General features: G+C 43.3%; 1 protein-coding gene across 1 annotated transcript in view; it reads right to left on the reverse strand.

Moving 5' to 3' along the window:
* The window catches only part of adgrv1 (adhesion G protein-coupled receptor V1), a 528,099-nt gene that overhangs the window by 152,305 nt on the left and 354,953 nt on the right, over positions 1-20,841 (reverse strand). The window contains exons 80-83 of the mRNA XM_073066702.1: positions 19,394-19,646; positions 17,795-17,934; positions 13,258-13,418; positions 5,370-5,470 (exon numbers count right to left, since the gene is read on the reverse strand). Coding sequence (XP_072922803.1) covers positions 5,370-5,470; positions 13,258-13,418; positions 17,795-17,934; positions 19,394-19,646 — 655 coding nt within the window. The remainder of the gene's footprint in view (positions 1-5,369; positions 5,471-13,257; positions 13,419-17,794; positions 17,935-19,393; positions 19,647-20,841) is intronic.

Raw genomic sequence — 20,841 nt, forward strand, 5'->3', positions numbered from 1 at the left:
CATTGGATATTAATAACTAAGTTCCAAAGCTTCTTTTATAACTAAGACATGCTTATACAGGACTGTGCAAAAGTCTTAGGCACACGTATATAGCTGAGTTGCTTAAGACTTTTGCACAGTCATTTGATTCTAAACAATTAGTTTACTGATCATTACAGAATGTCATTCTGGTGCTTCCTTCTCAAGTCAAGACAAGTCACTTTTTAATTGTCATTTTGACCATAACTGCTGGTACAGTACACAGTAAAAATGAGACAACATTTTTCAGGACTATGGTGCTGCATGAAACAGTACAAAAACTACACTGAACTACGTAAAAACCACTCAGAGAAACAAAAACTGCACTAGACTACAGACCTACCCAGGACTGCATAAAGTGCACAAAACAGTGCAGGCATTACAATAAATAATAAACAAGACAATAGGCACAGTAAAGGGTAGTTGATGTCAGTCCAGGCTCTGGGTATTGAGGAGTCTGATGGCTTGGGGAAGAAACTGTTACATAATCTGGCCGTGAGAGCCTGAATGCTTTGGAGCCTTTTCCCAGATGGCAGGAGGGAGAAAAGTTTGTATGAGGGGTGTGTGGGGTCCTTCATAATGCTGTTTGCTTTGCGGATGCAGCGTGTAGTGTAAATGTCTCTAATCTTCTCAGCTGACCTCACTATCCGCTGCAGGGTCTTGCAATCCGAGATGGTGCAATTTCCGAACCGGGCAGTGATGCAGCTGCTCAGGATGCTCTCAATACAACCCCTGTAGAATATGATGAGGATGGGGGTGGGAGATGGACTTGCCTCAGCCTTCGCAGAAAGTAGAGACACTGCTGGGCTTTCTTTGCTATGGAGCTGGTGTTGAGGGACCAGGTGAACACCCAGAAACTTGGTGCTCTTAACGACCTCTACTGAGGAGCCATCGATGTTCAGCGGAGAGTGGTCTCCTTTTCCCAACCATGAGTCCCCTCTCCCTGTCCCCTTCTCCCTCTCAGTCCACAATAGGAACCCTTATGTCATAAAATTTATAAGGAGAAGCACTGTCGACGTTTCAGGCTGAGACTCTTCGTCAGGACTGACTTCGTCTCGGCCCGAAACGTCGACAGTGCTTCTCCTTATAGATGCTGCCTGGCCTGCTGTGCTCCACCAGCATTTTGTGTGTGTTGTTTGAATTTCCAGCATCTGCAGATTTCCTTGCGCTTGTCATAAAATTTGTTTTGTTTTTATTTATATATATATATATATATATATATATATATATATATATATGTGTGTGTGTGTGTGTGTGTGTGTGTGTGTGTGTGTGTGTGTGCGTGCGTGCGTGCGTGCGTGCGTGCGTGTGTGTGTGTGTGTGTGTGTGTGTGTGTGTGTGAGAGAGTGAGTGTGAGTGTGAATGCATGTGTGAGTGTGATTGTGAGTATGTGTGTGTGAGTGTGCATGCTTCTGCACAGTACTGTACTTTTCTGATGAATGAATTAAAAAAGATTAATTGACTAAAATTCTCACTATTGGTAATTCCTCATGGCTCCATCAATGGAAAGGATTAGGCACTCTCTGGATATTAACATTAACATGTTAACAATAATAACCATTACTGCAGAGTGAAAAATCATTCAGATTTCATGGTGTCCATGGCTGGGCTTTAACAAAAATAGGTGGGAACAATGCAGAAGGCTTTATGACAACTTATCTAACTTCTCTCAAGATAAGAAAGTATAAGATTGTTTAGTATCATTTCCTGTACACAGTGTAATGGAAAATGAAATAATTGTCATTTCAGATCTGACGCAGCGCAAAAAATACACAATAACATAAACAACTTAACAATAAAAACCACAAAATAAATGTAAAAATATATCTCCCTCCTGGCACTTATCCCTGTGTAACACGCTGTAAGGTTTCACTGCTAATGTAATGGCTTCTCTGTAATGTTTCACTGCTGAGGGAATGGTTTCTCTGTAGCAGCAATGTTTGGGTTATGACTAGAGATAACGGGGCATGTTAGCCAATGAACAGGACGTTGTTCTTTCTTGTGTGTTTGGGAGCCGGGAATTCTCGTTCTTTTGCCAGGGAGAAATGAGGAGAGAAGACGCGAATGGAGAGAGTTCAAGTCCACTGGACGGAGTGGACTTGAAGCAAAGGTCTGAGGTCAGTAACGATCGGAGGAGATCAATGGTGGGTGAGCTTATCAGTAAGCTCCAACATTGCGCAATAGACTGTTTCATGAGAGTGGGCCCTTTTTCTTTTTTTTGTTTTCTTTACTAACCATATAGTCAAAGTAAGAATTTTACAGCTCAATAGTTTATAAAGTGATACCAGGCTGTACATAAGGTGACAATAATAAAGTAGTGGGGGATTTAGTGGGTGGAGGTGTTGATCAGCCTCACTGCTTGGGGATAGTAACTGTTTTTGAGTTCGACGGTTCTGGCGTGGATGCTACGTAGTCTCCTCCCTGATGGAAATGGGACTGACATTCCATGAGCAGGGTGGGTAGAATGGTGTTACTGGCCCTTTTCCAGTACCTTGGCATGCCAGTCTCTGATTAAGGAAGAGTGAGAGAGAATTATGACCAGGTGGCATAATGTCCATGGTTATAACTCACCAGTGTCTAAACTTAGGGGGAAAGCGACTGAATGACAATTTTGTTAGCTGATTCAAGACAGCCAGTGTAGCCTACTTATCAAAGTTAATTTTTTTTAAGAAATGTCTGAAGTAAAAGAATTCTGTGAATATTATTTATATGGAATTTTCAGAAACATTTGGGAAAGGTACTCTTGAAAGATTGTTAGTTGAAGCTAAAATTCATGGAACTGAGACAAGTTGAGCGCGTTTGGAAATTAGCTGAGCAGCAAGAGGCACAGAAGAGATAATAAACAGAAGCTCAAAACTGGCAAGGAACAAGGTTATAAGATAAACACTGATCTCATTCTACAACATACAGACTCACCATCAAGGACTCCACAACTCATGTTCTCAGCATTATTTATTTATCACCTGCATTCTGTGTGTGTTGCTTTGGATTTCCAGCATCTGCAGATTTTCTCCTGTTTGTTATTTATTTACTTATCTATTTATTCATTCATCAATCATTTTTCTGTATTTGCAGTTTGTCGTTTGCATATTGGCTGTTTGTCAGTCTTTGTGGATTTTTTTTTTATTGATTCTATCTATATATTTGTTCTGCTGTGAATGCCTACAAGGAACTGAATCTCCAGGCAGTACAAGTTGAGCACCCTATCTGAAATTCCAAAATCTGAAAACCTCCAAAATTAGAAATGCCCTGTTCACTGACAGGATGTCATCAATGGAAAATTCCACAAGGCCTTGGGAAGAGTCCTTGGCGATATGCACACAACAGACAGCTCTGAGAAGTGACCTCACATACGGAATGAACAGAGGCTAATGAAAATTAGCAAAACACTGCGCAGAATGAAAAATGAAGATCTCAACATGTACAGAAAGTGTGGATTCACCAATGTTGAAGTGAACGTATGCTGATCATGAAACAAGCAAAGATCTGTCATGATGAACTGAAAACTGAAGGTAGTTGTGAATGTTCGACAGGATGGTTGCAGAAATTTAAGAAAAGGCATGGCATTAAATTTTTAAAGATTTGTGGTGATAAAGCATCTGCTGATCATGGAGCAGCAGAGAAACTCATTGACGAGTTTTGCCAAGATCGTTGCTGGTGAGAATCTAATAAGCGGAACTGCTGCGTCATGTGATGAACAAGTGCAAGACAATGAATGCTTATCGGTAGCACATAAACTCAGAGTCTGAAATGATGGTGAAGCTAGACAGCCTCTGACTGTGCACAAGGGTGGCCGAGGCAGTGAGAGCTTACCTTTCTGATGGTTCAATGTACGCATTATTGTTTCATTCACAAAATTATTAAAAATATTATATTTAACTACCTTCAGGGTTTATTTTTTAAGCTGTATAATGTAATGTAAATGAATTTCATGTTTAGATTTGGTTTCCATCGTCAAGGTATCTCATTATAAAGATGCAAACATTCCAAAATATGAAGAAATCCAAAATCTGAAACACTTCCGTCCCCAAGTATTACGGATAAGGGGTGCTCCACCTGTATACTACTGTATATGGTGACAAAAGCAGTCTTTAAAAATAATCTTACTTTCAACTTTGAAATAGATGGATAGAGGAAAGAATACATACAATTGTAGATGGGGGGGGGGGGTGGGGGGTGGTTCCAGGAATGAAGGAGGTAGTCAAAATACTTGGAGATGGATCTTTGGGAAATTAATCTTGGAAATACCTCTACAGGCAAGTCATAGTATAGAAGCAGACCTTTTAGCCCAAATGATACATGCTAACCAAGATGACAATTCAACATTAGTTCCCATTTGTTCCACACTATCTAAACCATTCCTGTATAAGTCTGTGCTGGCTCATGACAAAAGCTTTATCAATCTTTTGCATTGATTTGGACATAAGACTAAGGAGCAGAACTAGGTCACTCAGTCCATCTAGTCTGCTCCACCATTCCATCACGGCTGATTGACTGTTTCTCTCAATCCTGTTCTCCTGCTTTCTCCCCATAACCTTTGACACCCTTACTAATCAAGAACCTATCAACCTCTGCTTTAAATATACCCAATAATTTGGCCCCCACAGCCATCCATGGCAATGAATTCCATAGATTCACCACCCTCTTGCTAAAGAAATTGCTCTTCATCTCTGATCTCAAGAAACGTCCATTTATTGTGAGGCTGTGACCTCTGGTCTTAAACTCCCCCACTAAGGGAAATATCCCCTCCACATCCACTATATCTACTGTAGGTCTTTCAATATTTGATAGGTTTCAATGAGATCTGCCTCATTCTTCTAAACTCCAGCAAGTACAGGCCACAAAGCCATCGACTACTTATGTACATTTAACTGCTTAGTATGTTTCTTAATGGTCACAATATGTATATGCAATTGCTCAGTGTGTCTCCTAGTGGTTACAACTCTTTGCTCATTCTAGAAAGTTCTGGATGCTTTGCTGGTGTTGTATTGTTTGAATAGGGGCGATGTGATTGGTTGACTCTTATCTATGACTTTGAATGGAATGTTTCTTAACTATGGTATAAAAAGAGTTGAACATGCAGCCCTGTCATCTTTTGCTTCCTCTCTCATTTCACCTCTAACACTGTCCATTTCTCAATTCTTTATTCTATTATTACTTAAAACAATCGTGAAGCATTAAGTTTGTTCCTCTTTCTTGTCTTCTGAAAAAGCCTGGATTAAAAATATCAGAATCCAACAGATATTATACATGAAATAGCCAAACTATATGAAAGATTAGATGGCAGTGAATATCATATTTTGCAAAACATTGTGAAATATCAACTAACATGGTGCTGAAAGCTTTTTTACCTGAGTTCCTAGGCAGGCGACCATCATGTGCAAGAGGAGTTTGGCTGCAAACATGGAAAATCTTGAACAGAACAGATGAGACAAAATGGACAGGGAGAAACCTGTGGGCACAGACCATGGGGAACATTAGAAAGAATGTTACACTAGCCTTTAAACATGTCACCGTAATTACATCAAGTTCAAATGTATAAGACTACTGGAGCTTCATATGTGATGAAACCTGGGTGAGTTCAGTAGTCCTACGGCCTGGGGGAAGAAGCTGTTTCCCTAATTTAACAGTTCTTGTCCTAATACTCCGGTGCCTCCTGCCTGACGGTAGGGGCTCAAAGAGATTGCTGGACAGATAGGAGCGAGCACTGACAATGCTGAGGGCTCTGCACAAAAATCTCTACTTGGTGGTTAGAAACCCCGATGATCTACTCAGCAAATATCCCATACTGCAATTTAAATGTCTTAAAGTGCATTTCAGCCAAGAATACTTTGTTGTTGATTTGAGAAACTTAATGAGTTTATTCTGTAGGACACTAATGTGGATTTCTTATCTTGAACAAAATTTCAACGTTCTAAGTAAATTTATCATCAAAGTACATACTTATATGTCACCATATACTACCCGGAGCTCAGTTTCTTGCAAGTGTAGAGTTATGTTAACACTGAGGGACTCTGATGATTAGCTAATAAACCAAGCAGGAATCACAAGAAGATCAGGCTGGAAGAGGGCCGCCAACTCGGTCACAGACCAGGCAGTGAGCTCCTGCAATTGAGAGTCACCATTGGCAACCCATGCCTGGGACGGCAAGGCCTCAGCTCAGCACCCTTCCAATGATGGGGGAGGGCAAGTGCAAGGGATAGGTGTGACACGGTCCAGGCAGAGGTAACAAACAACGAGGACGAAAGGAAGGTGTCGAGTTGGGGTCACAGGATGCCTGGACAAAGGGGATCTTCCCAACGGCAGAGGATTGGAGACTGCAGCCCTGGTACATTTCTTTCCTTCTGCAGTCCGTGAATGGCACTCTCCCTCAACCATCACAGCTGCACACGTGGGGGCTGACAGAGGACCCTAACTGCAAGCTTTGTGGTCAGCAGGGTTCACTGGCACAAATACTGTCAGGATCAAACCAGCTTTAACACAAGGCTGGTATAGGTGGTGCCACGACAGAGTCCTGCGGTCCCTTGCTGACACACTGGAGCGGGAGAGGTGTGAAAAGAGACCAGCTGGCACAGAGTCCAACAGGGCAGTCATTTTCATCAAGGAGAGGGTTACACCAGTCATATCAAACAGGCCTAAATCCAATCTGCTGCAAGCTGCCAAAGCATGGGAGATAAGCGTCAATGTGGGGAGGAAGATGCAGTTCCTGGAGGCGGCTCAAACCAGACATCGACTGTGGTCCACTGAAGACAAGAAAATCATCCTGGTGGAGCTCACCGTACCATGGGAGAAAGGGTGCAAGGAGGCCCTGAAGTTCCAGTCCTTAGTCCAGGGACAAAGGAGGCAGACGTGGCTATTTCCCATGGAGATCGGCTGTAAAGGGTTCCTGGTGAGGCTGGCATGGAAGTTGCTGTCTGTGCTGGGCCTTGATGAAAAGAGCAAGAACCAAGCAGCTCGCAGGATGGGAGAGGAAGCAGGAAGATATGGAGCAGGTGAGAGGAGTTGAGCTGTAATTCAGGAGCAGATGGGCAGTGACTTGGCCACCACTGCTGACACACCAGCTGGAGAGTGTAGTGGTTCAGGTCGAAACACTGGGCACCACCTGATGACATCAGCTCCGGCAAAAGAATATGGTCACCTCATCAGATAACTGTAGCGAGCACCCCAGTGTATGATGCAAATGTAGGATACTAATGTGGATTTCTTACCTTGAACAAAAGTTCAAAGTAAATTTATTATCAAAGTACGTACATATATGTCACCATGTACTACCCTGCGATTCAGTTTCTTGCAGGAATTTACACTGGAACAACTCTGCTATGGACGGTCACAAGCCCAGCTGTGAAAAGAGTAGAGTTGGGTATGGGGCTAGCAACCTCATCCTGTAAAAAACTGTTGTCACAGAAACAGCAACAGAAGCTCCAAAGATGTCATCCCTGGGAGAAGAAGGATTTCCGATGGGCTACACCTTGAAAGACTGAGAGACTGCCAAGGAGAGAAGAATCCCCTCAGCAGCCTGTGTCTCAGTAGGGGTGATAGGCTCAAGAAGAAGAAGAACTCTCAGCAGAACAGAGAAATACGATAGAATCAATGAAAAACTACAAAGAGTCAGAAACAACCAATATGCAGGGGAAACTGCAAATTAAAAAAAAATTAACAATACTGAGAACACGAGAACTTGATATCTGAAGGATCTAGGCAGAGACCACTAAGCAGGGATGAAGAAGAAAAATGAACCAAAGTAACAAGAGAAATAGTGAAAAATATTGATGGGGTGCAGTTTGCTTACAGAGGAAAACATCTGGAGAAGCTGAGAGAAGAGGGCCAGCAAGGAGTCAGTTCTGAATCTCGAATCCGGATTGAAACTTCAGGGCTGGAATAAAGCAGTGGGTCCTGGGACCGAGAGCAGATAATAAACTGAAGTTTAGCTGATTTAAGCGCCCAGCCAGATTAAAAGATTAAGACATTGAGGACGAGGGTGAAGGATGAACTGGTGGTCAACTCATTGCTCCATGAGGTACCTCAGTGCTGAACTGACTCCGCAGCTGTGACCTGTAGCCATCGGCCTCAAGTCAGTGCTGAACCTGGCTTCGTGGCTGTGGTCTGTCACCATCGGTCTCCTGGATCAGCTGCAGAGCTGAACTGGCTCCATGGCCGTGGATTCATATTCAGAGACTCTGCAGTTCATGTTCTGTGTGATATTTGTTCACTTTGTTATTGTTTGCACCATTTGTTTTTTGCCCCACACGTTGGGTGTTCGACTGTCTTTGTTGTGTGGGATTTTTTTTGTAGATTCTATTGTGTTTCTTTGTTTTGTAGCTTCTGCCAGAAAATGAACCTCAAGTTTGTATATGGTACACATACTTTGATAATAAATGTACTTCGAACTTTGTTGTGCTTAAAACCACTCATCATCATCTCAGACAATGGGAAAAGCCTGAAAGGTTTTGAGGTAACACTGTCTGAGATCATCTAAATTGAAATAGTCCCAGTCACGATTTTTTAAAGTCAAAAAGCAATCTTTGAACAGATACTGCATATCACCATTTCTCTGTGCATCATTCTGTAGTTTACTGAATAAAGCCGAAGACATTAATTGATGCGAAAGCATAAGGAAGAGTATTAACAAAGCTGCAAGTTTGAGTAAGATGGGGAGCACAGCTTTTACAGTTACAAAATATTCAGAGGTGAAACAAGAAAGAGTCCCTCTAGTGGGTTATAATGTACTGTCGATGGAGAAAAAAATTAATACTAGGGAATGTCTCTAGTCATAAAGGCAGACTAGGGAAGCAGAGATCATTTAGAATGTTAAAACCACCGCTGTAGTGTAGCAGTTAGCTTGACGCCACCACAACCCAGGGCGTCGGGGTTCAGAATCACACTGCACTTTCTGTTTAGTTGGAGCACCTGGAGGAAGCCCACACATTCTATGAGAAAGACATCCAAACTCCGTACAGAGGACACCGAGATTCCAAGATTGAACTCCAAACGCTATTGCCACATGCTGTAAAAGCATCTCAGTAAACACTATGCTACCGTGGCGCCACTAGTTATGTAATCCATAATATCCCATTCTGGTTTATAAATAAAATAACATATTCAATAAAGAATTGATTGTTATAAACATGTTATCAAGTAACACACACAACATGCTGGAGGAACTTAGCACGTCAGGTAGCATCTATGGAAAAGAGTAAACAGTCAGCGCTTCAAGCCGAGATCAGTTATCAAGTAAGGTGATTATAAATTTAAAGCCTTCCATTCACCATTTAGAACATAAGAATGTAAGAAATAGGAGCAGGAGTCGGCCACCTGGCCCATCGAGCCTGTTCCGCCATTCAATAAGATCATGGCTGATCTGGTCATGGACTCATCTCCAACCCCTTTTTCCAATGCCTTTTCCCCATAACCCTTAATTCCCCTAATATGCACACATCTATCCAACCTTGTCTTAAATATATTTACTGAGGTAGTTTCCACTGCTTCCTTGGGCAGTGAATGCAACAGATTCACCACCTTCTGGGAAAAGCAGTTCCTCCTTATCTCTACTCTTAAATCTAAAATCTAAATCTAAAATTAAGTCTTAAATCTACTCTCCTGAATCTTGAGGCTTGAGTTCTAGTTTCAACTACCAATGGAAACGACTTTTATGCCTCTATCATAACTATCCCTTTCATAATTTTATATGTTTCTGTAAGATTTCATGTGTGTTGCTTTGGATTTCCAGCATCGGCAGACTTCCTCGTGTTTCAGCTTTCCATTCACTTATTGTTAAAAATAGCTAGTTGACTGGAGGTTTTAAGGCCTGCAGCTTACTACGATTGCCAAAACATTGCTCCAAAAAAAAAATCAGCGCGCCACCTTGGCATGACACTAGTGCAGTTCACTATGTCGGAGTTCAATTCCAACATCACCTACACGGAGTCAGCACATCCTCCCCGTGCGGTGTGTGGGTTTTCCCCAGGCGCTTTGGTTTCCTCCCACACTCCAAAGATGTACCTGTTAGTAGGTAATTTGTCATTGTAAATTGTCCTGTGATTAGTTAAATTGGGGTTACTGGGTGATGCAGCTCGAAGGTCAGGAAGGGCCTATTTCATGCGGTGTCTCAATTTATAAATAAATCAATATGCATCAGAATCCCCACTTAAGTGTAAACATGAAAAAATCTACAGATGTTGGAAATTTCATTTTGTGTGTGCTTCCCTATTTAACTATGTAAACAGCCACCTAGAAATTTGATAACGCTAACACCAGTATTTTGTACTACACCAATGACACACAAAAAAAAATCGACTGGAAGTGTGGAAATTCATGAACAAAATTTGTGATTTTGCCTTAAGTCATTCATGTCTTTGGCAATCTCACAAGGGTAAAAATCCAGCACACACAATGGCTTTCCGGGACAACACGAGAGATTCTGCAGACGCTGGCACACACAAAATGATGGAGAAACTCAACAAGTCAGCCAGCATCTCTGCAGAACTATAAACAGTCGTTGTTCTGGGCTGAGATCCTTCAAAGAGATTTATGAAGGGTCTCAGCTCAAAACATTAACAGTTTATTCTCCGTCATTGATGCAACCTGGAATCAATTGTGTGTTTATTCAATGATGTACTGTACGTCAAGGTTGCTCCACCTTCAGGCCACTGGTGGAAGTGCAACCTCTCAGTGCCTGAGCAGCAGCAACTGGAAACCAATTCAATGAATCACTTTGAAACCAGGAGCTGATCCTGCACCACTTTAGACAGCTGGCATCCTACCCAGGAGGAAACACCAGATTAATGACCTTTACCACTACTACTGAAATATTACCGTAAGACCACAAGACATGGGAGCAGAATTAGGCCATTCAGCACATCGAGTCTCCTCCGTCATTTCATCACGGCTGATTTATTAACCCTCGCAACCCCATTCTCCTGCCTTCTCCCCATAACCTTTGACACCCTCAAGAACCTACAAACCTCTGTTTTAAAGATACCCAATGATTTGGTCTCCACAAGTATCATAGCAATGAATACAGGCAGTCCCTGGGTTACGTACGAGTTCCGTTCCTGAGTCCGTCTTTAAGTTGGATTTGTATGTAAGTTGGAACAAGTACATCCGGTATTATTTAGCGTCAGTTAGTCAAACGTTTGTCTTAGTATATAGTATATAATTTACCTTTCTATGCATATAAAGCACTTAAGAAACGTATGTATTCCAATAATTAAACCACTGCATTGCTTAGTAATAATTGTAGCTTTCATTGGGGCAGGTCCTTTCACATGCTCCATTATTCTCACTTTATCTGTTATCCTTTAAAATTGTTCCGATTGTTGACCGACTGTAGCCTAATGCTTTTCCAATGATGAATGGCGTTTCACCTCTTTCCAAACGCTTTATTATTTTCACTTTATTTTCAATCGCGATGGCTTTCCGTCAATGGAACAGAAACACTGCGGGTAGTGGGTCCTGAGGTCCACTGGGTCCTAAGGACCACTGCACTGAATTTCCTGGGTCCTAAACTCCACTGCACTGAGACAGGTTAAATGGGACAAGTGGGGACTGTGCTGGGTTTGGGTATTTGATCCTCCTCAATTTTCCGTGTGGGAATTTAAACTTGAGGTGGCAGTGTTTTTTTTTACGAGGTTGAGTTGCGAGCTCGACGTCAACCCGGCACAGATGATAATGGGAGTCACTGGATCGACATCACCCCGCCACGGGAGCGGTCTGTCACTAAATCGAACTCCGGAACCTCTGTTCTCCAGCCTGGCGCTGATCTCACTGTGCCACCAGCCGACCGGAACGGGTGTGGGGGGGGGGGGGGTGTGGGGCGGGGTCAGGGTGAATCTTACTAAGAAAAATTTAAGTCAAATACAAAGTTAAACACTCAACATAGTGTCAACGGCAACAATTTAAAATGGTGCACGACGTCGTGATCCAACTTAAAATGGCAAACGGTGTTCTCCTTCCTCGGATCATAAGTACCAGTTGTCCGTAAGTCGGAAGTTCGTAACTCAGGGACTACTTGTACCACAGATTCACCACCCTCTGATCAGAGAATACCAGAATCAGGTTTATTTTCACTGACATGTGTCATAAAATTTGTTGTTTTATGGCAGCAGTACAGTGCAGCCCATAAAAAATTACTATGAACTACAAATGAATAAATGAATAAAGATTGCAAAAGCAGAATAGTGAGGTAGTGTTCATGGACCGTTCAGAAATCAGATGGCAGAGGGGAATAAGCTGTTCTTGAAACGTTGAGTGTGGGTCTTCAGTCTCCCATACTGCCTCCCATTCACTCATCTACAATCCCTTTCCATTTAAATAAAATTCTCTCTTTAGATTCTTCTTATCAAAGTACCTAACTTCAGGACTCCTCAAATTAAACTTATTTGTTAAATATCTACCCACTCAATCATTCTTTTTACACGCAGATGCAAGATCCAAGATTGCTCAATCTCATTTCCTGTGCACAAGTGTAAAGGAGAACAAAATAATTGTTAGTCCGGATCTGATACAGCACAAAAAACCCACAAAAGATAAAGAACACAATAAATATCAAACCCTAAGTTAGCTTATCTACTTAGATTTATTGTATGTCCAGAAAGTGATGTTAAGCTGTACAAACAGCGACTGACAGGAAAAAATAAAGCAGTGGAGTTAGTGGGTGGAAGTGTTGATCAGCCTTACTGCTTGGGGAAAGTAACTGATTTTGAGAGGGGTGGTCCTAGCATGGATGCTATGTAGCCTCCTCCCTGATGGTAGGGAGATAAACAGACTATGAGCAGGGTGGGTGGGATCCTTTATGATGATAATAGCCTTTTCCTGCATCTTTCTGCAGAGACCTCATATCCTCCTTGCTCTTCATGTCACTGGCAAGATTGGATATTTTACATACCATCCCCACCAGAAATTAATATAAATCATGAATAATTGAAGACCAAGAACAGATGCTTGGAGCATCTTGTGGTTGCATTCTTGAACCTAAAAAGACCCTTTTAGAGTCATAGAAAAGTACAGCAGAGAAACAGGGCTTTTGCCTCATTTGGTTCAAGCCAAATTACTATGCCTAGTCTCAAATTTTATACACAAGAAATTCTACAGATGGTGGAAATCCAGAGCAACACACACAAAAATAGGTGTACCTAATAAAGTGGTCACTGTGTTCTTTGAACAATAACCTTCCTTACAGTCCAATCATCTTATGCAATAGGATCATGCACTTCCCCGAATTATGTTTCATTTCCCACCTACCTGAAATACAAATGAATGCGGCTGAGAAGAAGATTTCATTGTAAACGAGAAGTGTCTCTGTGAGGGCAGAGGCCGAGTAGGTGGACATGTGTGAGCAGGCACACTCCACAAAGTTACTCAGGTCATCAACCACTCGGCAGAACTGGTTGCTTGATAGCCAGCTGTTAAAATAATCAAAGGATTGTTAGAGGCAAACATCTCAAATATTACAGTGAAATGAAAACACAATCAAATGACTTAGTTCCTTCCAGTGGTGAGCCGCAGCATCAGAATAGAGGGGCGTCCTTTCAGAAGGGAGATAAGGAGGAATTTCTCTATCCACAGAGTGGCAGATTTGTGGAATTCATTGCCACAGGTGGCTGTGGAGGCCAAGTCACTGAGAATATTTAAGACAGAGATTGATAGATTCTTGATTAGTCAGGGCATAAAGGGATACAGGGAGAAGGGAGGAGATTGGGGCTGAGAGCGAAATGGATCAGCCGTGATGAAATGGCAGACCAGACTCCAAGGGCCAAGGGACTTAATTCTGCTCCTACAGATTATGGTGTTATGGTAATTATTCTATTATGGATTTATTGAGTATGCCCACAAGAAAATGGATTTGACATATATGCACTTATATGACATATATGCACACCCCACTCATTCGTGTACAGAACCTACCCGGACATCCCACACCCGGACCATACCCCTCCATACCCGGACCATACCCCTCCACACCCCACTCATCCGTGTACAGAACCTACCCAGACTTCCCACACCCGGACCACACCCACTCATCCGTGTACAGAACCTACCCAGACTTCCCACACCCGGACCATACCCCTCCACACCCCACTCATCCGTGTACAGAACCCACCCAGACTTCCCACACCCAGACCATACCCCACTCATCCGTGTACAGAACCTACCCGGACATCCCACACCCGGACCATACCCCTCCACACCCCACTCATCCATGTACAGAACCTACCCGGACTTCCCACACCCGGACCATACCCCTCCACACCCCACTCATCCGTGTACAGAACCTACCCGGACTTCCCACACCCGGACCATACCCCTCCACACCCCACTCATCCGTGTACAGAACCTACCCGGACTTCCCACACCTGGACCATACCCCTCCACACCCCACTCATCCGTGTACAGAACCTACCCGGACTTCCCACACCCGGACCATACCCCTCCACACCCCACTCATCCGTGTACAGAACCTACCCAGACTTCCCACACCCTGACCATACCCCTCCACACCCCACTCATCCGTGTACAGAACCTACCCAGACATCCCACACCCGGACCATACCCCTCCACACCCCACTCATCCGTGTACAGAACCTACCCAGACTTCCCACACCCGGACCATACCCCTCCACACCCCACTCATCCGTGTACAGAACCTACCCAGACTTCCCACACCCGGACCATACCCCTCCACACCCCACTCATCCGTGTACAGAACCTACCCGGACTTCCCACACCCGGACCATACCCCTCCACACCCCACTCATCCGTGTACAGAACCTACCCGGACTTCCCACACCCGGACCATACCCCTCCACACCCCACTCATCCGTGTACAGAACCTACCCTGACTTCCCACACCCGGACCATACCCCTCCATACCCCACTCATCCGTGTAGAGAACCTACCCAGACATCCCACACCCGGACCATACCCCTCCACACCCCACTCATCCGTGTACAGAACCTACCCAGACATCCCACACCCGGACCATACCCCTCCACACCCCACTCATCCGTGTACAGAACCTACCCAGACTTCCCACACCCGGACCATACCCCTCCACACCCCACTCATCCGTGTACAGAACCTACCCGGACATCCCACACCCGGACCATACCCCTCCACACCCCACTCATCCGTGTACAGAACCTACCCGGACATCCCACACCCGGACCATACCCCTCCACACCCCACTCATCCGTGTACAGAACCTACCCGGACTTCCCACACCCGGACCATACCCCTCCACACCCCACTCATCCGTGTACAGAACCTACCCGGACTTCCCACACCCGGACCATACCCCTCCACACCCCACTCATCCGTGTACAGAACCCACCCAGACTTTCCACACCCGGACCATACCCCTCCACACCCCACTCATCCGTGTACAGAACCCACCCAGACTTCCCACACCCGGACCATACCCCTCCACACCTCACTCATCCGTGTACAGAACCCACCCAGACTTTCCACACCCGGACCATACCCCTCCACACCCCACTCATCCGTGTACAGAACCCACCCAGACTTCCCACACCCGGACCATACCCCTCCACACCCCACCCATCCGTGTACAGAACCTACCCGGACTTCCCACACCCGGACCATACCCCTCCACACCCCACCCATCCGTGTACAGAACCTACCCGGACTTCCCACACCCGGACCATACCCCTCCACACCCCACTCATCCGTGTACAGAACCCACCCAGACTTTCCACACCCGGACCATACCCCTCCACACCCCACTCATCCGTGTACAGAACCTACCCAGACTTCCCACACCCGGACCATACCCCTCCACACCCCACTCATCCGTGTACAGAACCTACCCGGACTTTCCACACCCGGACCATGACACTATTACAGCTCAGGTTGTTGGAGTTCGATATTGAATCCCAGCATCCACTGTACGGATTCTGTCGTCCTTCCCGTGGATTTGTGGGTTGTACCACAAAGATGTACCAGTTAGTAGGTTAATTGGTCATGGTCAATTTTCTCATGATTAGGCTAGGTTTAAATCATGGGTTGCTGGGGGACACAGCTTGAAGGGCTCTTCTGTTGGCAGCTCGTTCTGCACTCGCACCACCCTCTAAATGAAATAGGACCCCTCAGATTCCCCGTAAATATTTCATCTTTCACTCTAATCCTACGACCTCTGGTTCTAGTCTCACCCAGCCTGAGGGAAAAAGCCTGCACATATTCAGCCTATCTTTAGCTCTTATCATTCTGTATATCTCTCTGAGAGCTCACGGTATTACAGGAAAGTTACTGACATGGTTAGAGCATTGGCTGATTGGTAGGAGGCAGCAAGTGGGAATAAAAGGATCCATTTCTGGTTGGCTGCCAGTGATTAGAGGTGTTCCGCAGGGGTCGGTGTTGGGGCCACTTCTTTTCATGCTATCACTGATTTAGAAGATGGAATAGATGGCTTTGCTGTCGAGTTCCTAGATGATATGGAGATTGGTGGAGGGGCAGGTAGTGTTGAGGAAACATGTTGGCTGCAGAAGGACTTAGACTGATTTGGAGAATAGGCAAGAGAGTGGGAAATTAAATACAATGTTGGAAAATGCACAGTCATGCACTTCGGCAGTAGAAATAAATGTGGAGACTATTTTCTAAATGGGGAGAGATGCAAAGGGACTTGGGAGTCCTTGTGCAGAACAACAGAAAGGTTAGTTTGCAAGTAGGATCAGTGGTGAGGAAGGCAAATGCAATGTTAGCATTCATTTCAAGAAGTCTAGAACACAGGAGCAGGGACGTGATGCTGAGGCTTTATAAGGCACTGGTGAGGCCTCACCTCGAGTATTGTGAACAGTTTGGGATCTTCATCTAAGAAAAGATGTGCTGGCAATGGAGAGGGTTCAGAGGAGGTTCACAAGGATGATTCTGGGAATGAAAGGGTTATCATACAAAGAATGATTGATAGTTCTGGGTCTGTACTCGCTGGCATTGCGAAGAGTGAGGAGAGCTTCTTATTGAAACTTTTCGAATGTTGAAAGGCACAGACAGAGTAGATGTGGAAAGGATGTTTCCTATGGTGGGGGAGTCTAGGACAAAAAGGCACAGCCTCAGGATAAAGGGGCATCCATTTAAAACAGAGATGTGGAGAAATTTCTTTAGCCAGAGGATGGTGAATTTGTGGAATTTATTACCCCAGGCAGCTGTGGAGGCCGGGTCGTTGGGTGTATTTAAGGCAGAGTTTGATAGGTTCTTGATTGGACACGGCATCAATGTTACGTGGAGAAGGCTGGGGAGTGGGGCTAAGAAGTGGAAAAAGAATTAGCCATGATTAATTGGTGAAGCAGACTCGAGAGGACAAATGGCCTAATTCTGCTCCTATGTCTTATGCTTTTGTGGTCCACGAAATCTCTCATTTTTCTGTGTTCCAGGAATAAAGTTGTAAATGATTCAACTATAATTCAGGTCCCCAAGTCCCAGAAATATCCTTATAAATTTTCTCTTTTCAAACTTACTGATATCTTTCTGGTAGGGAGGTGACCAGAAATGCACATAGTACTCCAAGCAGCTTATACGTCTCTCCAACATCTTATACAACTTGAACATAACATCCCAACTCCCAAATCAATGCCATGATATATGAAAACCAATGTGACAAAAGCTCTGTTTATGACCCTCTCTACCTGTGAAGCAACTTTTAAGGAGTTTTGGATCTGTATTCCCAGATCGCCCTGTACTTCTGCATAGCTCAGAGCCTGATCATTCACCACATTTAATGAAATGAAATGGTACTCAACAGAAAAGTGATTTTAAAAATGCCCACCTTTCAGCAGCTTGGTTCCACAGAAGGCATTCAGCTGTACGTGGAACAACGGCACCATCTGGATTATGAATCCGATAGACTACCTCATTGCCATCTGCAAGAGGTTGTGGATCACGATCCTTCAGGCTTACTGAAAATATCTAGGAAAAAGCAAAAGTTGGAGAGATACCATGCAATGAAAACTGCATCCATTATATACTATTAAATGGTTACAATTTTTTCAAGAAAATAAAATTGCTTCACAATACATTTTAAAGTAAAAGAAAATCTAATTATTTACCCTTCAATATGACTAAATCAACTAATTATTCATTGAAACTAAATTAGCTGAACCTGGAGTTTTATTAACTAAATGCAATTATTGAGAAACAGTCATTAAGTACTGCACTAGTTTCTCTGAAATCCTCTCCTCATTTTTTTCTCGTGACATAGAAGATGACTATTTATCCCAATGAATCTATCCCACCTTTCAGAGTATTCATAACAGCACCATCCTCAATAAACTATAGGCTCTCATATGTCCATTAACTTCTGAATCGCTAACAACCTACGGATAATTTACAAGGGCACCAACCAGTGGGCTGAATCAAAATCAGTATCAGGTTTAATATCGTGAAATTTGTTGTCTTGTGGCAGCAGTACCAAAGACACAATCGCAAATTTAGATACTTCTGCATGGAGAGCATTCTAACCGGTTGCATTAATGTCAGGTATGGAGATGTCATTGCACAGGATGGAAAAAGCTGCAGAAAGTTGTAAACTCAGTCAGCTCCATCTGGGGCATGTAGTCTCCCCATTCCTCACTTTTTTTTCTTTTCTGTTCGGACAATTTATTTAATTTAATTATATACATATAGACATTATTATGTATTGCCATATACTGTTGCAGCAAAAGAATGAATTTCACGTCATATTTCAATGATATGAACCCTGATTCTGATTATTTTTAGATACTGAAAATGTCTCCAATGGTTGACAAAATCTCAGACTAGCAATGAAAGCCTATTATTCCCAACTGCTTTTCATCCTTGCATTTCAGCCAAACAGACAGAAAGGAAATTTTAATGATCCACTAATAAACAAAACTGTGAAGTAAATCAGAAATATATATACACATCAACAAAAGCACATCATTTGGAAAGGTAACAGAAGGTTTGCACTGGTCAGTTAAAAGCAATGGAAGTTTAATTTTATTTAGAGATACAGTGGGAACAGGCCCTTTTGGCCTAACAAGCAACTCACCTATTGAACTGCAGCCTGATCATAGGACAACTTATAATGACCAATTAGCCTACTAACCGGTACATCTTTGGACCCTGGTAGAAAACCAGAGCACCTGGAGAAAACCCATATGCTCACAGGAAGAACAACGTTACAGGTGATGTTGGAATTGAACTCTGAACTCCGATGTCCGGAACTGTAATAGCATTGCATTAACCACTATGTTACTGTGCTATTCCCTCAGTAAAAGACACAGTGAATTGTGTAACAGACTGCTGGTTCCTTCTCCCATTTTACGTGACTGCCCTCTTAACCTAAATATAAATCAATGAGTGACTGTATATAATCTATATTTTCTGAAACCATTGTGATCCATACTTTATTGTTGAGTGCAGTTCCCTTTGCACTGGTTTGGAACCACTGCTGGCTGCTGTACTCTGTGAACTGCACATACTGACAGTCCTCATGTCCTGGATCAAGTGAAGTTGCAGACGAGACTTCGAGCAACTGCTCAGGAATTTGCACAGAATCACCATTTTTCCACTCAACCTTGTGCCCATTGATTTGTTGGGGATACCAGTGATACGATTTAATAGTGAGGTCCTGGCAAGTGTCAAGAACTGTCTTGCCTCTGTGGAATTGAAAGAAAAGTAAAGAAATTAAAAATAAAACTAAGGCAGCTATCTTAGAACAGTTGAATTGAGTCACTTTGATTGGATTAAGTCAAAAGCTGTGCTCTTATTTCATACGATAAATAATACATTAATCTATCAAAAATTGTAAGCATACACTCAGTGGCCACTGTGTGTATGTTTGTGGCCTCCGCTGCTGTAGCCCATCCACTTCAAGGTGTGATGAGTTTTGTATTCAGAGATGCTTTTCTGCACACCGCTGTTGTAACGTGTGGTTATTTGAGTTACCGTCGTCTTCCTGTCAGCTTGAATCATTCCGGCCATTTTCCTCCGACCTCTCTCATTAACAAAGTATTTTTGCCCTCAGAACTGCCACTCACTGGATGATTTCTGTTTTTTTGCACTGTAAAGACTGATGAAGGGTCTCAGCCCGAAATGTTGACTACGGTATTTATTCCTATCCATAGATGCTGTCTAACTTGCTGAGCTCCTCCAGCACATTGTGTGCTTCCCTTTAGATTTCCAGCAACTGCACTGCTCTTGAGTCTAAGTTCCTCATTTTAATGTTTGGTCTGAACAACAACTGAACCTCTTGACCATGTCTGCATGCTTTGACGCATTGACTGGATGCCACGTGATTGGCTGATTAGATGTGCCTAATAAATGGCCATTGGGTGTACCTGGCTCTGAGCACACTGTTCCATACACCCATTACCCTCTGTGTAAATCTTACCTCTCCAAATCCTTTTAATTCTTTCTCCTCTCACCTTAAACCTATGTCCTCTAGTTTTGGGCTCTTTAGCCTGGGGTAAAACGATGCGGCCATTCAACTTATCTGTAGTATGCCCGCTATTATTTCATAAACCTCTATTAGATGACCCTTTAGTCTTTGCAGTCTCTCTTTACATCTCAAGCCCTCCAGCCTAAGTAACAGCCTCGTGAATCTTTCTTGCACACTTTCTGTTTTCATGACGTTCTTCCTTCAAGACTCAAGATTCAAGATTGTTTAATGTCCAATTTCCAGTACACAAGTGTAAAGGAGAATGAATTCATTGTTACTCTGGATCCGATGCTTCACAAAAAAAAGCACAGAAGATAAAGAACACAACAATAATAATAATAATAATAATAATAATAATAAAAAACTAATTAAATATAAATATATGATAGCTTATATAGCAACGCACACCAAAT

Source organism: Hemitrygon akajei, chromosome 2, assembly GCF_048418815.1.
Source record: "Hemitrygon akajei chromosome 2, sHemAka1.3, whole genome shotgun sequence".
Lineage (NCBI taxonomy): Eukaryota > Metazoa > Chordata > Chondrichthyes > Myliobatiformes > Dasyatidae > Hemitrygon > Hemitrygon akajei.